At 48.3% G+C, this 23,754-nt stretch overlaps 1 protein-coding gene across 1 annotated transcript in view; it reads right to left on the minus strand.

Moving 5' to 3' along the window:
* ASPM (assembly factor for spindle microtubules) overlaps positions 1–23,754 on the minus strand; it is a 33,830-nt gene that overhangs the window by 7,924 nt on the left and 2,152 nt on the right. The window contains exons 2-20 of the mRNA XM_036277774.1: positions 23,389–23,532; positions 21,749–23,228; positions 20,612–20,716; positions 20,085–20,231; positions 18,595–18,840; positions 18,270–18,337; positions 17,198–17,339; positions 16,564–16,694; positions 15,733–15,908; positions 14,302–14,447; positions 14,138–14,223; positions 13,280–13,495; positions 12,000–12,207; positions 11,761–11,903; positions 11,522–11,650; positions 9,504–9,698; positions 2,307–6,533; positions 1,029–1,195; positions 45–141 (exon numbers count right to left, since the gene is read on the minus strand). Coding sequence (XP_036133667.1) covers positions 45–141; positions 1,029–1,195; positions 2,307–6,533; positions 9,504–9,698; positions 11,522–11,650; positions 11,761–11,903; positions 12,000–12,207; positions 13,280–13,495; positions 14,138–14,223; positions 14,302–14,447; positions 15,733–15,908; positions 16,564–16,694; positions 17,198–17,339; positions 18,270–18,337; positions 18,595–18,840; positions 20,085–20,231; positions 20,612–20,716; positions 21,749–23,228; positions 23,389–23,532 — 8,253 coding nt within the window. The remainder of the gene's footprint in view (positions 1–44; positions 142–1,028; positions 1,196–2,306; positions 6,534–9,503; positions 9,699–11,521; positions 11,651–11,760; positions 11,904–11,999; positions 12,208–13,279; positions 13,496–14,137; positions 14,224–14,301; positions 14,448–15,732; positions 15,909–16,563; positions 16,695–17,197; positions 17,340–18,269; positions 18,338–18,594; positions 18,841–20,084; positions 20,232–20,611; positions 20,717–21,748; positions 23,229–23,388; positions 23,533–23,754) is intronic.

The raw sequence follows: 23,754 nt of genomic DNA on the forward strand, positions 1-23,754 counted from the left end.
CTAACATAGTTCTTTGCAAATGAGCTGTTTATTTTTAGACCTACTTTCATCATCAAGAAGTGTTCATGAGCTACTCTTCCAGAAAGTATAGCTCTCCATCTTCTCTGAACGATAATTGTTGACGCTCTCACATTCAAAAACCTAAAAAGTAGTTATTGGAAAGCAATTTCAAATTACTTTAATCTATTCAGTAAGTATTTATTGACCCCCATTTACATAAATACAAGAGAATAAAGAAAATATAAGGAAGTGAGAAAAGTATAATTTATCTTAAGTCCTAACAATCGTCATTTTACACACACACACACCCCACACACGCTCTCTCTCTCTCTCTCTCACACACACACACACACACACAGTTGACACCATGAAGAATAAATTTTGCAATTGGCAATATTGCAGTGGATAAGAAGTTCTAGAATAACAAAGAATTCTGAAAAGAATCAAAGGAAAGTACTAGTCTAACACTAGTGTGCCCCCGAAAAGACCTTTGAAAGCATCAGTGACTGATACAATGATTCATCAATTCTGGGTCCTGAAGAAAAATTCTTATACTATGAAGTAAAAAGTAATATAATCTGCTAAGAGCTTCTGAAAATTTTTTAAAAAGTGAACGAGGAGTAGGGAAGTACAATTAACAGAAACAAGTTGGTAAGTAGGTCTTCCTCGTTGAGGACAGAGCAGGGGGAATAACACAAAGAACAAACAATCACTAACATTCTGCCAGTAGTTAAACCAGCAAACAAAACGAACCAATTCACTAAAAAGGAAACCAACCTTTGTGGATCATTTTATTCACTTCCCACCCTCAATTCCTACAACCTGAAGGAATCAATATTTTTCACTGAATTACATAAAAAAATAAGAGCCTTAGAGATACATATTTTGTTTCATTAACAAAGAAAACAACAGAACCAACCATACAAAGTAATCATAGCAATATTTAAGAGAAAAAGCAATAAGCAGCAGCATTTTACAGAAAGACACACACATGCCCCCCAGCCCCGCCCACAGCGACGCTACCTTACCGCGTCCTGGTCTGTTTGGCCCGGAAGCAACCCTGGATGGCTCTGACAGCTCCCAGCACAGCCAGGTATTCCTGCCGTGCCTTCCAGCACCTGTACCAGGCTTGAATCTTGCAGGCAGCCTTCACTTCACACGCGTATTTCCTGGCTTTATATCTCCTCCACACGGCCTATTAAACACACAAATCAAACATGCAAGGAGATGTTTAATATTTTTTTTTGTAAACGGAAAGATCAGTATTAATAAAGTTAAGCAGACAAAAAAAAATCAATTGCAGATAGAGTCCCTTCCTGATCTTCTGTTAGCCTCTTTCGTCCCTGACACTTACTGAGCCTCTGAGAATGCGCCCACCCGAGAGAATGCTCACCACAGACAGCCTAGCCTTATCAAGAGGCCCACGCCCTGAGGCCAGCTGACAGCTGGGCCTGATACAACCCTCACAAACACTTTCACGTGCTAAGATCTGCAGTCAGCCTCAAGATCTCCATCCATTTGGAAGAACAGAAAAAAGATAAACACTATGTTGGGGGAAACACTGTTTCAAGTACATGACTGTCTAACCACTATACTGCACACCTGAAGCTAATAAAATAACACGAAATGTCAACTGTAACTGAAAAATAAATGTATAAAAAGACTGAAAATGAACACTGACGATTCCACATCCTGGGAAGGAACAGGAATCGCCCCACCTCCCGCCCCACCTGCCTCACAGACACCTGGGTCCTGTGTCCACCTGCGGCGGAGTCCTGAGAGCAACGACCAGAGATGCTCTGCTGTCCCTGTTTCGCGGCAAAGGACAGCCTGAGGGACAGCTGCCGCGCAGTGAGCACTTGCCCCGGCACTAGCAATACAAGTCCCAACCCAGGAGGCAGCAGGTCACCAACTTAGACAGGATTCAAGGCTCGGAGCCACCGAGTCACTTGCTGATGTCACAGGGAATAAGTGGGAGAGTATCTTATTTAATCTTCACAAATGTCTTGTGAGAGGAAAATTCAGTTTTTCACTTAAGACCAATCTTACCCAGTAGAGAACTCCCACTAATCTAACCAGTCTTCCGGGGGGCTGGGACGGCACCCACTGAACCATCAGGCAGGGGTGAGCACTGCCCCAAACGATCTGCTCTGTGCTGCCTTTTCTCCTTCTCAAAAACGCTTCACGTTGGAAATGGTCATGTAAATAAGGCATCATTCTTTCCGACCTGCTAAGCTCATTTCACAAACTCTAATAAATAGCGATCAAAGAAAGAATGAAAGCTTTACATTTAAGTAATTAAATACCTGGATTTTTAAAGCGCTGTCTTTCATTTTCTGAAACTTCCGTTTCTGCAGAAACCCTCTCGTTCTCGCTTGCATAACGATGCTGCTGCTCCTGATCTGTAAGTACACTTGTCTCTGACGTCTTGCTGACACGCAGGCGCGGTAGCGGTTCTGCAGGACCACCGCTGCTTTCCTCAGCAGCCGGTACCGGCTCCTGGTCTGCCGAGCCCGGAACCACAGCTGGAGAGCGACCGCAGCCCTTCTCTGCGGGACGGACCCGCCCTGACACACAGCCATCCCAAGGGCGGACGGAACCCGCGGGGCTGAGTCCCCGACGGCCTGCGGAGCCGTCACGGCGGCGGCCTCGCTCTGAGCACGAGCAGCTGCAGGAGCTCGAGCCCCCGTGCGTGGCCTGGCCGAGCGCCCAGCAGCTTCCCGCTGAGCCCCAGCCCCGCCACAGTGGGGTGCACCCTCAGCAGGGGCTGCCCTCGCGCCCCGGCACGCATTTCCCAGTTCCCGCCGCCCTCTCGGGCCTCTAAAAGCAGCCGGAAGCGTGCGCACCGACTCCTGGCCGGCTAGGAACCGCTTCGTGTCCGCTGCTGCCCTGACGTGCGGCCTGCAGCGGCTCCGGATCACAGCAGCTGCCCCCCTCTGTGCCTGGTAGGCCGCGCGGGCCCTGCGCGCCCCGGAGCTGGACTGAATGCGTGTGGCGGCCGGGCGCCCGCGGCGGCTGCCCCTCGGAACCCTCAGACCTCTGCAGGAGGGCTGCAGACCGGGGGCTGCTCGGGTGCGCGCTGCAGTGACTGTCCTGTGTCTTCTCGGGACAGAAACCACGGTTGCTCTAACATGGAGACAACGCCTCCTTGTTCTGAAGGCTCTGGAGTGCTCCTGAATGGCAGCGGCGGCCTGGTGAGGTCCCCGAGCCTGCTTCGCGTCCTGACCACCTGCCTGGGCACAGGCCGCTGCCCCCGCGAGGGCCGCGAGCTCCAGCGCCGCCTTCTCCGCTCTGCGTCTCTCTCGCACTTCCGCGGCCCACCAAAGCTTCCGGCGGAAGAAGGACTGCCCGTGCGCCCTGTACGTGCTCTGCGCCAGGACAGCCGCTCTGCGCTGCTCCTGCGGCCGCCGCCTGGCTCTCATCCCCGGGGGTGCAGCCTGCAGGACCCCGGCGGAGCGCCCCCGCCTGGCGCAGTCGTCCCCCTGCACCCGCGCGGCTCTGTGGGCTCGGTAGCGCCGCTGAAGCAGGATCGCGGCGCGTTGCAGGGCCTGGTATCTCGCGTGCGCCCTGTGCATTCTGAAAGTGGCCTGGATGACAGTGGCAGCCTTGTGCATTTCCCGCAACCTTTTCCTTACCATCCAACTTCTGAACCAGGACTGGACTCTAATGACTGCCTCTTGGAACCGTAGAAACCGCAGGCGATGCTTGGCACGGTATCTTCTCTGAACCCAAACAGCAGTCTTCCTGAGAGACAGGAACCTCCTTCGCATCGCCAGCGTTCTGAACCTCCTCTGGATGAGAGCTGCGGCTACATGCATGACTTTCAAATGTCTTCTAGCCTTCCACCCCCTGAACACAGCCTGAATGCGTATCACAGAGCACCTCAGCCTGTCGTACCTGCGGAACTGTTCGCGTCCTGCCTTCGCTGCCCGGTACCTGCGCTGCACGGTCTCGGTGACCCTCTTTAGCTTGTTGAAGTGTGTTTGCTCTCGGTGCCGTCGGTAGCAGGACTGGATCAGCACTGCCGCGGTCTGCATCCTCCTTAGAGTCTGCCTGACCCGCGCTCCTCGAAAACTTGCCTGGAGAATACCAACCGCTTGCAAGACTGCCAGGTACTGTGCGCGCTGAGCCCGAGCTCGGGAACACGCCCTGTATCGCCTCTGAAGGACCACGGCTGCCGCTCTCAGTTCAAGGAACCTCGTCCTGGCCTGATGCATTTTAAACGTGGCTTTAATCAAGCTGGCGGCCCTGTGCATGCGTCGGACGTGTCTCCTGACTCGAGCACCTCTGTATACAGCTTGCACTCGAGTTGCTGCCTTCTTTAAATTAAGATATTCCTTGCGTTGCTGGTTTGCGATTTTCGCACTCCGGTACCATCTCTGAATGAGCACAGCGGAAGCCCTGCAGGCTGCATCTCTCCTCCGGGCCCGGTGAGCTCTGTACCTGGACTGTATGACGGCGGCCGCCGCGGCGCGCTGCTGCGCCCTCTCCCTCCTCGCTCTCGCCCTGCGGAAGGCTGCCTGCAGAGTTAGGGCAGCTGTCTTGGTCTTCAAATACAGGAGCCGCTGTCTCCTTCCGAGACTGTAAGCCCGATAGTGCGTCTGAATCCGACAGGCAGCCTTCCTCATGGTTTTCCACTTCCTGCGCTGCGCATACATCCGGTAGTAGGACTGGATGACGACAGCACACTCGTGTCGCTTCTGAGTCTGTCTGCTTGCTGTCCTCCTCCTCCACGCCGCCTGCAGTGTCAGCGCCGCCTGCCGGAGCTCCACGTACTGCAGGCGCTGCCTCCTTCCTGCAGTCCACGCTCTCTGCTGTCGCTGGATGACCAATGCTGCTGTTCTTAGCAACCGAAACTGCTTCTGGGCCCTGGCCATTCTAAAAGCAGACTGAATCTTCAGCGCCGCTTGGTGTTCCCTTCTGATCTGCTTCCGAATTTTCCAGCCACGATAAGCAGCCTGGAGAGAAACCACGGCTCTCCTAGTCTTGGAAAGCTGTGCCCTCAGGGCACGAGCAGTCTTGCACGCTCGGTACCACCTCTGAATCACGATGGCAGAGTGAAGCACACGCCGATACTCCCTCCTTGCCCTGTAGCCTCGGAAAGCAGCCTGAATTTTACGAGCCGCTGTGGACCGCTGTGTGATGAGCTGGCGCACTCTGCGGCCCCTGAAAGCTGCCTGCAAACAGGTAGCCGCTCTCTGGGCTTGCATGTCCCTCTGGCTGGCCCGCGCTCGGTGTGCACGGTAGTGCTTCTGAATGACCAGTGCCGCGTTACGCACTCTCAGGTAGTTCCGCCGCGCCTTCCTCATCCTGCAGTAAGACTGCAGTGAGATGGCGGCCTTCCTCTGCGACCGCACCCGCTGCCGGACCAGGTGCCCTCTGGCCAAGGCCTGCAGTCGGATGCAGGAGGCCCGCACCCGCCTGTACTGCTCTCTCCCCAGGGCAGCCCTTTTCAGGGACCTATACCTCTGCTGGATGAACAGCGCGGCAGCTCTCAAACGTAAATACTGTTTCCGAGCTTGCTTCATCCTCACAATGGACTGTAGCTTCACTGCAGCGCGTTTTAGGCTCAGAAACGTTTTCCTGGAAACACAAGCGCGACGGTAAGCCTGAATCCTCACGATGCACGCGCGGGCGTGAAGAAACGCTCTCCTGGCCTGCGCCCCCCTGTACGCAGACTGTACAACAATCACCGCGGCACGTGTTTCCTGGTAGGACACCAGGACTTTCCTGGCTGCAACATAAGCTCGAAAATGAGCCTGAATTACGAGGGTGGCTTTCTTCATCTGCGTGTATTTCTGTAACTGTTGGTGTTGCCTTACGTGCGCCTGCAATCTGATGATGCCTTTCCTGAGACTCAGAAATCGCGCTCTCTCGCGTCTCATTCTCCAATAGGACTGAAGAACACAAGCGGCCCCAACCTTCCTGTGCAGATTCCGGGCTCTCATGGCCCTGAACGCGGCCTGCAGGCGGATGGCCGCGGCGCGTGTCTGCAGGTAGCTGGTGCGCTGGGCCCTTCCCTTCAGGTGTGCTTGCCAATGCCGCTGGATTGTCAGGACAGACGCCTTTTTCCTTCTGTACAATGTTCGGGCTTGAAAGCCCCGGAATCTTGTCTGAATGACAAGAACACAAGCTCTCAGTTGCGTGTACGCCTGTAATTCTCTGTGCATTCTATACCACGACTGTATGACGGTGGCGGATCTCTCTTCTTGGGCCCGCTTCCTGGCCCGCCACCCCCTGAAGGCCCTCTGCAAGGTCACCGCAGCTCTGACTCGCAACTGCACCGTGCGGCGCTGCCACCTTCTGAACGCGGACTGGATCACAAGGCACGAGGATCTGAGCGCTTCGTATCTCTGCTGGTCCTGCCTTCTTCTCAGGCGGGCACGCCAGCGCCTCTGCACCGTCACTGCAGCCCAAAGACAGCGTCTGTAGGAAGCCACAGCCATGATCATTCTTATCCGAGACTGCAGGATGATCGAATACTTTCTCAGTCTCAGAAACTTCTTCCTAGTGGAATAGCTTCTCCAACGTCTCTGCAAGAGGTAAGAGAGGACACGAATTAAGAGACATATCTTCTGTACTCATTTGAATGTAGTAATTTCTTAATATCTTGCTTAAAAAGAAATACATTAAATAAAACAATATCTTTTGAAAAACGTATCTGTCTCTTCATGTGTAGTCTCGTTTCTATACAGATACAGCTACAGCACCTGCGAAGGCCTTGTCTCTCCCCCACTCCCGGCACCTACCGAAGAAGCTCAAAACCTAGAGCCGAAGGAACATTTCTAATGCCTTTCTTCACATTGGCCTCAAAGCAGAAGCAACCAGCTATCCTTCATAGAGGTGAACACATTTTAAAAAGCCGATATATCCATGCAATGGAATATTATTCGATGATTAAAAAAAAAGAAAGAGTAAGTCATCAAGCCAGGAAAAGGTGTAAAATAGACTTTACATCATATATGATGATATGAACAACTAATAAGTAGAACAAAGGAAAACACTGAACGTGCTGCAAACATGACGCAGTAAAACAGGAGCAGTTTCATCACCAGCAAAGGAAACCATACAGATGAAGAGGATTCCATGATAAAAGGTCCAACTTCCCAAGAAGACAGAGTAGTTCCAAATGTGTTGTCCCTGACAACAGAGCTCCGAAACAGGGAGCCAGAGCCAGAGAACAGACAGAAGACGGGCCGCAGTTACAGCTGGAGCCTTAAACGCCCCTCTCAGTGAAAAAGCAGAACCAGTAGTTGTAAGAAACCAAACCCCATCAACCAAAGGGACCTAACTGACATCACAGAACACTCCGCCACTGATGGCAGAGGACACATGAAGGACACAGAACGCTCACCCAGGTAAGAGCTCAGCAAACGTCTTCTGTAAAAGGCCCACAGGTGGGAGACAGCTGCGACTCACTGACAAAGGACTTGCACCCAGATCAGAGAGAAACAACTCTCAAAGCTCCGTAACGTAGCTGCTTGATAATAAAAACGGGCAAAAGATTTCAAGACATTTCACTAAAGAAGATGCTCGGACGGCAAGGAAGCACTTGACAACATGTGTCGTTAGCCACTAGGGAGACACAAACCAAGCTGAGAGACCACCATTCACCTACCAGAATGACTAGAAAACATGACGGCGGCGTTGGCAAGGACCTGGAGCAACCAGACGTCTCCCGTGGTGGGAACGGCCCAGCCACTCCAGACACCGGTTGACAGTATCTCATAAAGCTAAGCATACACTCACCAAACAACCCAGTGATCCTACACTTAGATATTGACCCTAATGAAATAAAGTTACCTAAAACTGTGAACAGTGCAATACCTTTCAACAGACCGATGTAGAATCACATGTGGCACCTGCACACAGTGGAGCACTACTCGGCAATGAAAAGGAATAAACTGCTGACACAAGCAACTACTCGGATGCGTCTCAAAAGCATTATGAAGGGTGAAGAGAAGTCAGTCTCAGAACACAGGCGGAAGCAGTGTTTGAAGACGATGCAGAGGAAGATGCGCGTCAGCGTGTATTAGGTAGTGGTGTCTTGGGGGAGGGGGGGAGTTAGCTGGTTGAGACACAGCTTTGCAAAGGCTGGCGACAGTCTACTTCTTGACCCAGGTGGTGGTTACCTGGGTGTTCGCTTTGTGGAAAACCATTAGGTTAGGTTCTATGTCTGTGTTTTGTGCACTTTCCTAAGTGTAATAGTTTACATTTTTATTTATTTATTTATTTATTTATTTATTTATTTATTTTTTATCCTCACCCAAGGACACTTTTTCATGTATCTTCAGATAGAGCAGGAGACAGAGAGGGCGGAAGAGAGAGAGAGAGAAACATCGACATGAGAAAGACACATCGACTGGCTGCCACCCGCACGACCCAACCAGGGCCGGGGACAAACTGCAACCGAGGTACGTGCCCTTAGCGGGAACCGAACCCGGGTCTCTCTGGACCGCAGGCTGATGTTCTAACCGCTGAGCCAAACCGGCCAGGGCTAGTTTACATTTTTAAAGGATTGGAAAAAACAGATAATTTACTAAATCAGAATCCCTCACTAATCAATTGCAATAGCCAGGCACAAAAATTTCCAAACTTATGAAACAGATAGAATTATGGGGTGATGCTTCAAATGGCATTTGCTAGGGGGGATTTAAGTAGTGCACCTCTGATGTTATCAAGTAGACTCTAACATTAAAAACTAATATATAGCCCTGGCCGGTTTGGCTCAGCGGTTAGAGCGTCAGCCTGCGGTCCACAGAGTCCTGGGTTCGGTTCCCGCTAAGGGCACGTACCTTGGCTGCAGTTTGTCCCCGGCCCTGGATGGGTCGTGCAGATGGCAACCACTTGATGTGTCCCTCTCATGTCGATGTTTTTCTCTCTCTCTTCCTCTCTCTCCCTCCCACTCTATCTGAACAAAAAATAGAAAAATGTCCTCGGGTGAGGATTAAAAAAAAACAAAAAACTAATATATAGATGGAATTAACGTCTATTATATAAAATAAATGTGCTAAAATCTTTACTGAATATGAAAACACCACAGCATCCCACAGACTAGTCATGAAGAGCATTCTCGTCGCACACACCCACCCCACGAGACGAGAGCCCGGGCTCACAGCAGAGGAGCGGAGCGCGGCCGGCACGTGGATGCCCAGCAATGAGGCATCTCACAGTGCAGGGCTGACCCTCTGACAGGAGGGACAGCAAGGGCGGCGGAGGACAGCGGCACCTCCATCAGGCTGAGCCTCCGCTCAGCGCCCAGCTTGACAGGTGCGGGGGGAGCAGAGAGCTGTTCTTGTCTCTTTAATCTTTATAAGAGTTTGAGTCAAACTGACGGCATCTGCCAGGAAGCAAGATCTCAAATGCTCCCTCGATGTTTGCTGAAATTAAGCACTAGATAAAATGGAGAAGCCTAAACTACAAGAATGTAAAACTTGATCACATTTCACTTTCTTCCTTAAAAAGTTAAAACATTTTAATTGAAAAATTCCAGGATACTATACCTGAATAACTAATGCTGATTTATTTTGAACTTTTTCTAGGTTGTCCTTTTTTAACATCGAGACTTTTCTCCGTCCTAAGAGTCTCCGCCAGTACTTCTGAATGACCAGGGCTGCGTCGGCCTCCTTCTTCAGTCGTCGTTTAGTCAGAAAACTGATTACAGCTGATTGAATAATTCTTGCAGCTTTGTCTCTCTCCTAGAAAAAAAATGAATTAAACAATCACTCGAGACCCTCAAATATTATTTGTATGAAAACCATCTGTTAAATATTAATCAAATTAGTCCTGGGAATAAAACACCCCCAGAGTTGGAATATGGGTAGCGCTGGGCATGTTGAAATGGGTGATAGGTGAACTTGCAGATACGTTTACATGATAAAACCAAGACTCCCAGGAAATATCTTAAGATAAAGATCATGGACATGTCTGATACATCACAGACCGTCAGTAATCAATATAAAGGCAACCTAAATGTGGTATAATTCTCAGATTATGGCCCAGTAAATTTATGCTTAACTTTAAAAAAAAATGCATCATATTAAAAAAACAAACCAAACCCTAAAATAGACAAGTGCTCTACAGTATAAGGTAGTATAGCTTTGTTACAAATTGAACAAAGGAATTCACAAAAAGGGAGAAGCAACACCCCCTAACAGAACATGTGCGGCCGTGAGCCCAGGGAAGCCAGAGAACAGAACACGGGGTGCGAGACAGAGCGTCAGAGCTGCCCACAGCACGCGGGCCAGAGGGGCGGGGGGCCCGCGAGCACTGCAGCCGGACCCTGCGCCTCTGCTCGGTACTTCCGGTCACTGCGGCCGGACCCTGCGTCTCTGCTCGGTACTTCCGGTCACTGCGGCCGGTCCCTGCGTCTCTGCTCGGTACTTCCGGTCACTGCACCCTTTACCCTGCGTCTCTGCTCGGTACTTCCGGTCACTGCACCCTTTACCCTGCGTCTCTGCTTGGCACTTCCAGTCACTGCGGCCGGACCCTGCGCCTCTGCTCGGTACTTCCGGTCACTGCACCCTTTACCCTGCGTCTCTACACGGTACTTCCGGTCACTGCACCGTGGACCCTGCGTCTCTGCTCGGTACTTCCGGTCACTGCACCCTGGACCCTGCGTCTCTGCTTGGCACTTCCGGTCACTGCAGCCGGACCCTGCGTCTCTGCTCGGTACTTCCAGTCACTGTGAACAATGACACACATTGAACACTAGGAATCAGGCCCCATTCGAAATGCAAATGTAGGGTGGACGATACTTCTGAAATATCTGATAAAATATATTAAGCATGGCTGCTTATTTTATTTGGTTTGGTTTCTCCAAATCAATAGATATAGCTTTATTAGTGGAAGGAATGGGGAGATAAAAGGATGAAAAAGTTTTTCCAACTTGATCAAAGAGACCACTTCTCAGACTGTCAAAAATGATATTGTTTCAAAATTCAGAAGATACTTATTTTATATTAATGCAACGTTTTGTACAACTGGGGTCACGAAGGGAAATACTAAATAACATCCCTATCCTTAGGTCCTAGACAATTTGAGAAATAAAACAACGGAAACCCAAATGCTACTTTAAAATAATAAAAGACCCACTGGAAGACAGTTCCATGGAAGACAAAATGAGCAGGCTCACTGAACCTCAAAATCAGACGGGCACGCCCAGGCCGAGCAGCACTAGCCGAGGTCAAGCCTCCCAGAGCACAGCGTAGAAACAGAACTCTGTTCCTCGGGGGCCAGTAGTCCGAGGAAGGCGGGAAGAGCCGAGCTAGGCATCCCGTTTATTTCTCACACATTTACACGGTGGGTATGTTATTCCACCTACCCTGTAGCAGATAAGAAAAGGGTGGGCAGGGCGGGAAGATACGCAGAATAAAGGGAACAGCAGGAATGAGGTAGAAATAGCCATCCCCTGCAAGCACACACGATCATCACAGTTTCCTTAATCATTTCAAACATCAGTACAACGTAAAAACTACATCAAGATCGACAATCTGCATCATGCTTTCATTCTGAGAAGTACCTGATGGCGTCTCAGATCCGCTGTGAGTCTGTACTTTCTCCAAGCTACCTGGATAAGCCGAGCGGCCCGGGTTTCTCTACGGAGATCCAGCAGCCTCGCACAAAGAAATGACAGGTAGGTAATAACCACCTATGAGAAAACACAAAAGGTGGAAGCAGGACAGCAACACGGGACAGCAACTCGCGTCTCTGAGACATTTATTTTTCAGGTGTCAGGTGCGAAGTTCTTGCTTTGCGTACCTTTTCATCTGGAATCGTATTCGACATGTCTGAATGCTGAATCATAGCTGGTATCCCACCAAGTTCTCTAACTGCAGACCTAACCAGCTGAAAATTCTTTTTCTCGTTCTCTAGGAGCTCTTTGTGGAGTTCTGGAGTATTTTCTACCAGGCAAGTAAGAAAGAGGTTAGACAGCTCTGGCCCAAAACCAGGCACGGCAGAGACCGAGTGTGAAACGTTAGCCTACAAGAGGGACTGACCGTGACCGAGTGCTTTCAGAGACAAGTCCAGAGAGCTCTCATCAGACTCGGACGATGAGTTTAAGACCACCGAGCCGGTCTGCGCACACTCCACCGTCTGAGTCGTCCGCTGGCATATGGCGTCCAAAGGCACACAGCAAGGGTGGTAGTGGTGGATCAGGTAGCACAGCACACGGCCGTCTGAGAAAGACACCGTGAAATTCTCCACCTGTGGGAATGCCAGAAAAGGCACTGACTGGTGTTGGGGATAACAGATACCAACGGCGTTCTCCATGTTCCCCTTTAATAGCTAAGACTGTCACATTAACTGCTCCTACCGTCCAGTACAATACCACATTCACAGCCAAACTCTCAATTAGTCATTAACTCTTCCAAAAATAGAATTTGATTATATTATTGTGCTGGGTCGGATCATGTTCGTGAAAAATTTATGTCCTTCCCAAAACCTTAGGATGTGACATTATTCAGACAGAGGTTCATTGCAGATGTAACTGAGATGAGATCATACTGAAGTAGGTGGATTTTTAATGCAAGTCGTGTCCTTATAAGAAAAGGAGAGACAGACACAGGCACACAGAGAGACTGCCTTGGACAGAGGCAGAGGTTGGAATACAATGTCTACAAGGCCAAGGACGGCCAGCAACACCGGAAGTTCAGGGAAAGGCATGGATCGGATTCTCCCCAGAGCCGTCATGACCTTTAGAACTCAATTAAAACACAGAAGATCATCCATATATTAGACAGTGTTTTGACAGTACTTGTTTAAGGTATAACAGTTTACCATGCTTAGTTACATGTGCTCTGTATCACTTTCATGGTTTATTTTCCTTACCAGACATTCTATTCATGCGTCAGGACAATTCATTGCCATGTGTTTACACTTACAGGTGCATGTCATACAAAAAGGCAGTATCAGTCTAACAAGTGATGACTCAACTCACATTTCCTCTCTCATGCTGCAACTAGTGGGAAGGCTCTCTACTGCCCCCCTCTGGCGAAGGTTCATTTGCATTTACCTCCATCATGAGGTACAATCCTTGGGTGCCCAGTTCTAGGCAAGGGACTCCTACTAATACTCCCAACTAGAACATTTTTTTATTTCTTAGTGATACATATAATAATGATGATTGATACAACGGGTGACATTGGAGGAAAAGTCTGCTTATACATATAAACTGAATTATTTAAGAAATGCCAAGATGGAATGTACGCCTTAAGTTTACGGACTTTAACCAAGATTTATTTGGATACTGGGCTACGAGGAAGATGAAGAAGCTTGCCTGTTTATGGTAGAAGGCACAGACAGCGTTCACCCACTCCATCAGCAGCCTTATGCTCTCACTGTGCTCGCAGGGACCTCCCTGCCTTGTGTCTGTCTTCTTACTGAGAACGGCGTCCGAGTGGCGTGAGAATGCAGACGCTGCTTTCGTCTTCCACGTGCGTTTTAAAAAGTTGATTTCTTCTTTTAACTCATCTAGATTAACAGAAATATCCACCTGAAACACAAAAGAAAATAAATATCTGTGTCCTTTAAGAAGATAATATACTTTTAACCTACAGAAGTTAAAGCCTCCTATTTTTTAAGGCAACCAAGTCTGCGTGAAATGATGGAACGGGCCGTGGTTAAGGCCACAGGATTTCAGGCCACAAAGCCTGGCTTCCAATCTCCTCTTCGTTTCCTACCCATGATGTGACCTTTCCCTTCAGTGTCTTCACCTGTGAGGTGGTGATCACACCCACCTTAGGTGGGGGGGGGGGGTGAAGATCGCCCCAGTTCCTGGGACAGAATAACATCTACTAAGTCGCAGTTATTATTGTTAGTCTGTACTCAACAAATGGATAAAACACGTAAAATGTATCAAATGTATACTATCACCCTGGCTGGTTTGCTCAGTGGTTAGAACGTCGGCCTGTAGACCCAAGAGTCTTGAGTTCGATTCCCAAGCAAGGGCGCATGCCTTGGTTGCACATTCAATCCCCAGACCCAGTTAGGGTTACACATCTCTCTCACATCGATGTTTCTCTCTCTGTCTCTGCTCTCTCTCTCTCCCCCTCCCACACTCCCCCCTCCCACTCTATCTGAAAAAAATCAGTGGAAAGATATCCTCCGGTGAGGATTTCAAACAAATGTATACTACCTGGAAAGCCAGTGCTATTTTCCAAAGCAATGCGAGAGTCTTTTCTCTATGCCTGTCCACAATGTCCTTAGACAGGATGGCATTTCCTGCAAATGAAGAGAGCCTTTCAGCACACGTAGGTGACAGAATTCTCCCTTGAAGGGGCGGTGTTGCTCAGTTTTTACCGTGCTCGTCATTCAGCTCGACTCCTCGGGACCGGAGGACCTGGAGAGCAAGGTCGACATTGTGCATCTTCTGAAGACGACTGATCGCCGGGATTCTGAGCTGCTTCGAGAGGTCCCAGCTCCGTGTAAGCAGCTCCATGGTTCGCCTGACAGACAGGAGAGGAACTTTCAAATGAAAGTGGTATATAAAAATGTAGATGAAAAGAACTTCACTTAAATACAGTTATCACCCACATAAATCCCCCCAATTTAAAAAGTCCTACGTTAGCCCTGGCTGGTTTAGCTCAGCAGTTAGAGTGTAGGCCCACAGACCGAAGGGTCCCAGGTTTGATCCCCAGCCCTGGTCAGGGTCTTGCGAGAGGCAACCAATCGATGTGTCTCTGTCATATCAATGTTTTTCTTTCTCTCTCTCTCTCTCCCTCCCTCCCTCCTTCTCCCCCTCTCTTCCATCCAATCTAAAAATCAATGGAAGAGGCCCGGGCAGTGTGGCTCAGTGGATTGAGTACCCTTGCATGGACTGAAAGGTCCTGGTTCAATTCCCAGTCAGGCCACATGCCAGGGCTACAAGCTCCACCCCAGCGGGGGGCGTGCAGGAGGCAGCCGATGGATGTCTCTCTCTCACATCGATGTTTCTATCTCTTTTGCTAAAAAACCAATAAAAACATATTGAACATCCTTGGGTGAGGATTAACAAAACAACAACAACAACAACAATAATAATAATAGAAGAGTTTTAGGTAACAAAGTCTCTAAAACACTATCAAAACTTCGTTGTTCCACAGTGAGCAAACAGAGTCATTTCTCATATCAAGCCTGGGTGCTGAGGTCAATGAACAAACGTAAGAGAGAAAAATGAGGCCTGTACACACAAATGCACAATGAACAGAACAAAGGTCCTCGGGAAGAAGAGTCAAATATGGATCGACTGACGGGTGGAGGCTGCTGGGTCCACATCAAGCAAGTGCAGGACCAGCCTGCTCACGTCCTCACACCAAAGCCAGTTCTGAACTCCAGCTCGATCCTGAGTGACTGCCATGTGGTTTGACCCCGAGCCCGAGCCGCACCCAATTCTAGTGTGGACCTTGGGCAGGCCCGTGGATCTCCCCGGACGTGCCCTGGGGTGCAGGAGGTCAGTGCTGTCTCAGCGTCCACTCTTCACTTAGTCCCACGCTCTTCCCCGCCCGTTCTGGGCACCACTGGTCCTCACACCCAGACACGTGCCGCATGGAGAACACGTGGTAGGAGACAGGGTGTCTGGGACTAAAATTGACAGCATTTTCCCAAGAGTGTTGCAGACATTTATTTCAGTTTTTTAACCCTAAATTCATTATTTCACATGTAAAAGCAAGAAAGATTGTCTAAATACGGAAAAAAGCATTTTACAGAAAATGTAGTCAATGCCCGAGTAAATCAGTTGTTTCTTATACTTACACAAGGCGCACCCCGCACTGCAAGTCCACCGCAAGATTAGTGACAGCGAAGTCAAACTCATCCAGTGCTGTCTGAACGTGGCTGACAGGTAATCCCAACCAGCTCAGGTGACGGGAAAGGTCACCTTCACCACTCAGAAAGTCCCGTGAGAAAGCCAGAAGAATGTCTTTACTAGTCTATGGAGAAACAAGTCACAGGTATTATATCCCAACAGTATAATTTTGTTTACCAAAAAAGTATCCTTTAAATCATTATGTACATGTAAACCTTTTTAAAATGCGCTCATGCTCGGCCAGTGTGGCTCAGTGGTTGACTGTCGACCCATGCACCAAGAGGTGGCCAGTTCGATTCCCGGTCAGGGCACATGCCCAGGTTGTGGGCCCGATCCCCAGTGGGGGGCGTGCAGGAGGCGGCCCATCGATGTTCTCTCTCATTGATGTTTCTATAGTTCTCTCCCTCCCCCTTCATCTCTCTACAATCAATAAAGAAAATATAAATAAATAAATAATAAATTAAAATGTTCTCATAATAAATAATACACTCTAAACTAGCACCAATTTGCTAATGTGCGTTAGGAAAGAACTCCCACCAACTGATGCTCAGAAGCACCGTCTGCTCATCTCAGTCCAGGTTCAGAGCAGGGTGCTGCCCAGGTCAGCCAACAAGGGGGGGCTGGAGCCGCTGGGAGGACTCACTAGCCACGCCTCCTACTCCACCCCGAGCACTGCTCCTAGAGAAACTAGCTTTTCCTGAAGAGAAAATATACAATAAAAGCAAGCAACAGTCTTAAGCGTGAACTATGCAGGATAACAGATAAGATGAAAACCGCACCTTGAATTCGGCATCCTTACAGAAGAGACAAGGATCATGATCGATAAGTCGGGAGATTTTAGCATGATCAAGGAAACAAACCAACAACAGCAATTTCTTCAGTGTAAACTTCGACAAAGCTTCCTCGTGACCTCAGAGAAAATAGAAGAAAGCACAGCAGGTCAACCTGTGACAGCCAGTTCCACCTCAGACGAGATGGCGACGTGCCAGTGAGAGAGCAGCAGTCGCACATGAAACACCCCACGTGCCTTTCTCAGTGCTCCGCGTGATCGGGCTCATTTAATCGCACTGCGGCCGGAGCCAGGGCACACTTCCAGAGAGGCAGGAGGAAGAGGGGCACGCAGGCATCGGGGTGCAGTGCAGTTCCCTAACGAGCGCCTGCGACATGCAGACACCATCCCAGGGGCCACACGTACTGCAAACTAGAGCAAAGACCTCCACGGGGCCACAGCCTGCTTCAGGGAGGGCAGCCAGTTACAGGGGTGGGGAGCATGATGGGACATGGAAGGAGAAGAGCAGGGCAGTGGAGAGAGGACCGTTTATGTCAGTGTCTCTGGCAGGTAATTTCACACGGAGACAGCACGATGAGAAGCAGCTTGGGATGGAGAGAATGGGGGGAGGCAGAAGTACTTACCATCTCTATACAGATGAGGGACAGAGGGGTGTCTGTACTCAGCAGCTATGTCGGGATTCCAAAGCAGGCGGTTCAGAATAAACACGGCCATCCCCGTGACATCACTGTTGTCTTCCAAGGCTAGGAGTTCTCCGAAAACCGTCTGGAAGGACATGAGAGCTCATGTCAGCACTATGTTGCCTCTGTGTTTCTCACTAAGCTTTCACTGAAGAAATGAGAAACTTAACTGGATTCCAATTTAATTAAAATAAGAAATCTTAGCAAGGACACGATCGAGTTGTGTGACACTAACGGGCTCATCATCTGTTCTCGCTAGGCCTCAGTTTCCGGATCAATAAAATCCAGACTGTTATAGAGATTCCTTTCAGTCTCAGAGGTTTTTCTATTGCAGGAGATCCCAAACCTACAATAAACTGGAGGATAGGCTATCCCACATGGCAAAGGTACGAAGCCTAAAAAATACAAAACTATACCAGTAAAAGACAGCAGATTTTTAAAATAATAGCATATCTTAATAGTCAGCTACTGATGTCTTTCTACCTCAGTCCGTTTTAACATTCTACACATCAGAGCCACGCACGCAGGAGAGCGCCCGCGCTGATGCCCCTCTGTGAGGAAGGCTCAGAATGGTTGCCTGGCTCAGCCGGTGTGGGTCCACGTCCTGACCACTGACTGTCACCAGGCGGTCCCTTCACGTCTGAGCTTGTGTCATCGGGGAAGTGGAGATAATCATACGCACCTCAGTGGGTTTTATAAGGTTTAAATCAGAAAATGTACTTCAAACAGCCTACTTTTGTCATTTGTAAATGCCCACAAAGAGGCTTACTATATGTGTTCACATATCTAGTACCAAATAATACATATATTTCAAAAAAATTACTGTGAAATCAAATGGCAATCATATATATTGGCATGGTCTACTTACTCACGAGCATTTGTTACAGGACCTTTAACTGTAAGACTGAAAGAACAGACTAATGACTGCGCGGGTGAAACCGTGTTTGCGCAGAAGTCTGCTGAAGGCTCACGCTGCTCAGATGCAGTCTCTCTTCACCAGCAGAGGCACACTCACCTCCAGACCGATGCGCAGCCACAGAGGGTGATAGGACAGCAGCCAGTTCAGGACTTTCTGCCGCTCTCCTGAAACGCGTGCAAACAGTCCAGCCCAGAGCACAGCAGATGAAATTTCACGGAGAGGAATCGGCGGGCAAAAAAAGGACAAGCACATATATGAAATAAGTTAATTTAAATAAGCTGCAGGTCCACTCAGAGATACATGATGCTATTCAAATATGTGAGATTGTAGGCAGCAAAGCCAAATCGTGTATATATTTAACTCTGAAAATATAAAATCTGTTTTTAAAGAAATAGTCTTAAGGTCTCTGTAATCTCCTTACCCACATCTTTCCAGAGGTGTCTGTCCTTTCGAACAGTTAACCGCCGGGCTTCAATTTCAGTCTCTAGCTTTCTGATCGCCATCACCATTTTCTCAGATGTGAACAGACGGCAGGCTGCGCGACGTAACCGATTCAACCTGCACCGGGCGGTATAGGCCCTGAGCGACATCTCGTCCTTCGTGGGAGCTCTGGGAACGCTTAGCTTGTGTTGGCTCTCCGCTCCCAAAACAAGAGTAGCAGCGTTGACTGCGTGAAAACAAAGGGTGGTTCTGGTTGGACAACATGCAGACACACCCTAGACCAGATGCCCTCCATGCCTGCTCTCCCCCTTCCCTCTCAGACGAAAGGGGGCGCCATTCACTTGCTTCCTATGCCAACCTATCACCCCAACCCGTTGATTCTGCCTGCAAAGGTACCCTACGTCTAGCCACTTCCCACAACCTCCACCACTACCACCCAAATGAAACCCTGTCTTCTTGAACCCAGGACAGTCAAAGAACCTCCTAACTGGTTTCTCTGCCTCCATCCTCTTTCTACATTAAAAAGATAAGCTCCTAAGGAATGTGATTTTCTAGATTAATTGAATTTTGAAATACAACTTGCATTTTTATCAAACACATTTTCTCTCAAGTAGAGAACTAGAATAACAGGCTTTGTTTACATTGGAAAAAAGAAAAGTAACCTTAGAGATCATCCAATCTAAGGTCCTTTAAATCCTGACTTTGTCCCTGTGAAAGGACAGAGCAGCCTCTGCCCCAACACCCCGGGGGACCACCATCAGGAACACCCCGGGGGACCACCATCAGGAACACCCCGGGGGACCACCATCAGGCGCCCGCACGCCAGTTCCCAGGCAGGGATGGCAAGGTCCTGCCTTCTCTGGAGCTGAGCGCCCCCTGCAGCTTCCACGGGAGAACAGCAAAGTTCAGTTTCTCTCAGGAGCAAACCCTTCCCGTGTTTGCACGTTTCCATCTTGTCCTACATGGGTCTTCTCTTTTCCAGGAGAAACACTGACGTGCTTAAAAACTCCCCACAGCAGCTGGGTCTGAGAGCCCGCACTTCCACAGTCACCCACAAACGTCTGAACCAAGGTGCCCGGCAGAGGAGAGCAAGAGGAGGAGGGGACGATACGCCTAAGTGACAAGGCGCGGGCTGCCCAGCCTCCTCCCCAGGACCCTGCCGTGCAGGGATTGCAAACCAGCACCTGGCGGCCACATCCCTGGGGCGCAGCCTGAACTGGCACTACGAGAACCCACCTGGCACTGCCCTGCTGATGCGCGAGGGAAGGTAAGAAGGAAGCAAAGTTCAGTATGCCCAGCCCAGAATTCCCTAAAAATGCTGTCCGGCACAATCTTTACCATTTATGTCAATAATCACTGAACCATGCCATTAACTACAATAAAATATGCATAATTAAAAAAGGAAAAATCCGCGTTAAGCCCTGTCAAAACAAGGGTACTATTTAACCGAAATATGAATTTAGCGTTTACCTTCCGAGACATTTGTTTTCACGGTGAAGTCATCCGGCGTCAATATAAAGTTTAGCCACCAAGTGAAACCCTGTTGCTGCTTCTCCTTCCAGCGCTCATCATAAAACATGTTTTTTGCGGCAAACGGCATTGGGTGCCTGGGAATGCCTAAGGACACAAGGCGGTTAGTGCGCAGGAAATCTGCCCCTGAACCGTTACATGATACACAGCAAAGACCCCCCCCCAGCAAGGCACCCAGAACGCTGAGGGCGCCCCGGCCCAGCTGGGAGCGGTGGGGAGTGGTGGGTAGGAAATGCAATCGACGCAGCAGAAGGAACTAAGGCCGCAGCCCCCGTGGGTCCACAAACCCCGTCCCAGGGAGCCCAGCGCGTGCAAGTCTGAGAAAACCCCTGTTATCTGAATACACCCTGTGACAGTTCCTCAAGGCTTCTGTTCAACAACAATTCCAATTCGTTTCCACTGGAAATACAATCACTGCTTCATTCAACATCAGTTTTCCAAAGACTGTAAGGGCAGTGGGCACTTGCCTGTTTTCAATCGTTTTATTAAGGTCAGACTGGACTGGGCCACGGGAACAATACGTTGTGTCCTTTGGTTTGTTTTAGAATTAGGAGTTCTGTATGCTAAAGAATCTAAAATAAATCATAAAGTAGAATAATACATTAAAAAATGAAATAAAACCCCTGAATGAACTGTTTTAAAGTCAAAAGTTGTGTTCTCCACAATCACGTCCATTCAGCAAACAGTGGACAAATACTGAGCGCCGGGCCCCTGCCGTGACTCAGTGGGTCCCTCACACACAGTGGAAGCTGGAGACTCCCAGCATTTCGGGAAACAGAAGAAAGGGGTCCCGACTACAGATGTAAAGCCAGGAGGAGGCCACCGGAGCGGCCAAGTTAGCTATGATGAGAACCTAACTTAAACCCAAGCAGCGGAGACAAATCAGTCACCAGTACAACCAGCGAGTGTAAGAAAGGGGCAAAGGAGGTGTTCGAGGTTTCAGGAGAAAAGAAGGGAAAGTGGAGAAAGTCTGTAGCAAAGTGACAAAGTCAATAGACCAGAAAAATAGAGCTGAACTGAAAAGAGTTAAGAGTTTACTAGAGGTTAGAGGTATGCATTTGTTCATTATTATTCTTTTAATCCTCACCAGAAGATAAGTTTATTGATTTTAGAGACAAAGGGAGGGAGGGAGGGGGAGAGAGAGAGAAACATCGATCGGTTGCCTCCTGCATGCACCCCAACCGGATATGAAACCCACCACTAGGTATGTGCCCCGACCTGCTGTGCAACCCGCCACGTCTTGGTGTACAGGACAATGCTCCAAGCGACCGAGTCACCCAGCCAGGGCAGAGGTCATGAATGTAAACACCAACCAGCAAGGTTCAAGCATAAAGTAAGCAGTATTAGATTGGGACTGAATTTTTTAGACAAGCACAAAGAGGGTAAGTATTTGAATAACTTTTCAAAATCAAAAATCACGATGAACGAAACACCTCAAGCTGAAACGGGAGCAAGACCACACCATCCAGACGCAGCCGCGGCAGTGGCCCGCCCTCCCCTAGCAGGTGGCAGCCCACGCTTATCAACAGCAAACTTGTGAACACAAAAGCAGAAACCTGCCTTTTATGAGTAAACTCTCACTGGACTTTTTGTAGACAACTCACCAGTCTTCTTCTTCAGGTTTGTTCTCCCTCTCTTGCTAACATGCTGTGGGACGGGTGTCACCAGCATTTTTGTCTTTTTAGCAGCTGATGTTTCAGACTCCCCGGGAGGGAAATGGAGCCTTTTGGCCTCTTGTTCTTCTGTGTGCTCCACAACTGGAATCACGTTCGCATCTCGCCTGTCTCCTTCACTCTTTCTTTTACGAGCAATGAATGGTGTCTGGGAGGAAGGCGTCACTACTTTTTTGCAATCCTTGGACCTACTCACTACTGGATCTATCACCGGGAGGCAAGAATGAAAAGCGTCTTTCTCTTCGGGATTATCTGCGGTTTCTTCACCTTCCCCTGCGACACTGCGGAGACACCTTCTTGCCTTCGGCTTGCTGGCCTCCGTTTTGTTTTCTCTGGTACCAGCGGGCTTTGATTTAGTGACAGTGGCAGAAAGTATTGGGCGTTTCTTAAGCTGAGTATTGTGGCTATGTCCAGGAATATCTTGAACTGCAGAAAATTTGGGCTGATTTTGTTTTGTAAAACTGTAACGGTTTGTTTTCATTTCTAAAGCTTTGGGTTCTTCAAAAATAGCTTTGGGAGAGTTTGAACCCTGACATTCAGGAATACACAATAAAACTTCACTTTTTCTCTGCCCTTGAAGAGACTGTGAGGCCTGAGAATTTTCTTTTGCTAATGGTGATAATTTACAAATTTGCTGAGATATAGATATATATGGCATATTATCTTTTACAAATTGATTTGGGGATACAATTGGATTCACTGACTCTGATTCTAGCTCCCGATTTGGTCCATAATTATCCTTCAGGAAAGAATCTGGACTTAAAATTGTCTGATAAATTTCATGTACAGTTTTTGATTCCAAGTGCATGGACCTGGAGTTACCTTTCAGAAACGCATCTGATGAAATGCATGGCACTGGTTCCAGTTCAGTAGTAACTGCCTGGCTGTTCTTTACAAAGGAATCTGGACTTAGAAAATCCCCGTGGCTTTGCATAAGGTTCAACGTCGAAGAACAGTTTGGGGAAAGAATAAGTTTACTACCCTCCTCCATTTGGCCATTGATAATATTTATGGAAGTTCCAGTTATGACTTTCTCATTAAAATCTTCGGAAATGTGGGCACTTCCTAGTTGCCACAGCTCCCCGTTTTCATGAGCATCAAGAGACGAGTAGGCAGTGGACCGACGGACACACAGTGGCAAGCTCGTGTCCCCATGGCATTCTTTGAAAGTGGGACTAATGGGTGAAATGGGTATTTTATTCTCTTCGAGGATTAAAGAATTGTTCTCTGTTGGGGAACAGCCTCCTTCTCTCCCACCCAGGTTTTCACAAGCCTGGAGTGGGCTCCTGACTCTGTCAACTTTCTGGGAAACACTAAACGTCTTATTAACATTCTGAGTATTTGAAATCCTCTTCTTATGATTTGAAGAGGCCGAAACTTTCTTCTTATTAATAGTATCCCAAAGACTCCTCTGCAAAAATAAGCAAAACATTCAAGTTAATGGCTATTGAATATTGCCTTTAATAAGAAATTGTATGTATGTTACTCACTTCATCAGAAGTGTTATCAAAATAATTTTTACATATTATCATTTTCTTAGAGTAAATCACAGAATGATTAAAGCTTATTACCTTTTTCTTTTTTGGCCCTTCTGCATTTCCAAGTACTATAACTTCATGTTTCAGAATATCATTTACAAGAAATGTCACAATCTCTCTTATTCGGCCTTCTTTTAATGGTGTCCAGTTAATAGAAATAACAATTTTTTCTTTAGGCTAGAATCAAAGGAACATTTTAAAATTACTATAACAGTAAATGATGCATATAATAACCAAAACATATTACATACAATTTAGACAACAATGCAAGCTTAATAACTAACTGTGACCAACACGCTACATCATGACATTTAAGTCAAATATACTCTCCTATCTCATTTTATTATTAGGAGAAAAGCCACTGATAATAACAAAGTTCATAACAAGATAAAATTGTAC

The sequence above is a fragment of the Molossus molossus genome, unplaced genomic scaffold (genome assembly GCF_014108415.1).
Source record: "Molossus molossus isolate mMolMol1 unplaced genomic scaffold, mMolMol1.p scaffold_m16_p_23, whole genome shotgun sequence".
NCBI classification, from domain to species: Eukaryota; Metazoa; Chordata; class Mammalia; order Chiroptera; family Molossidae; genus Molossus; species Molossus molossus.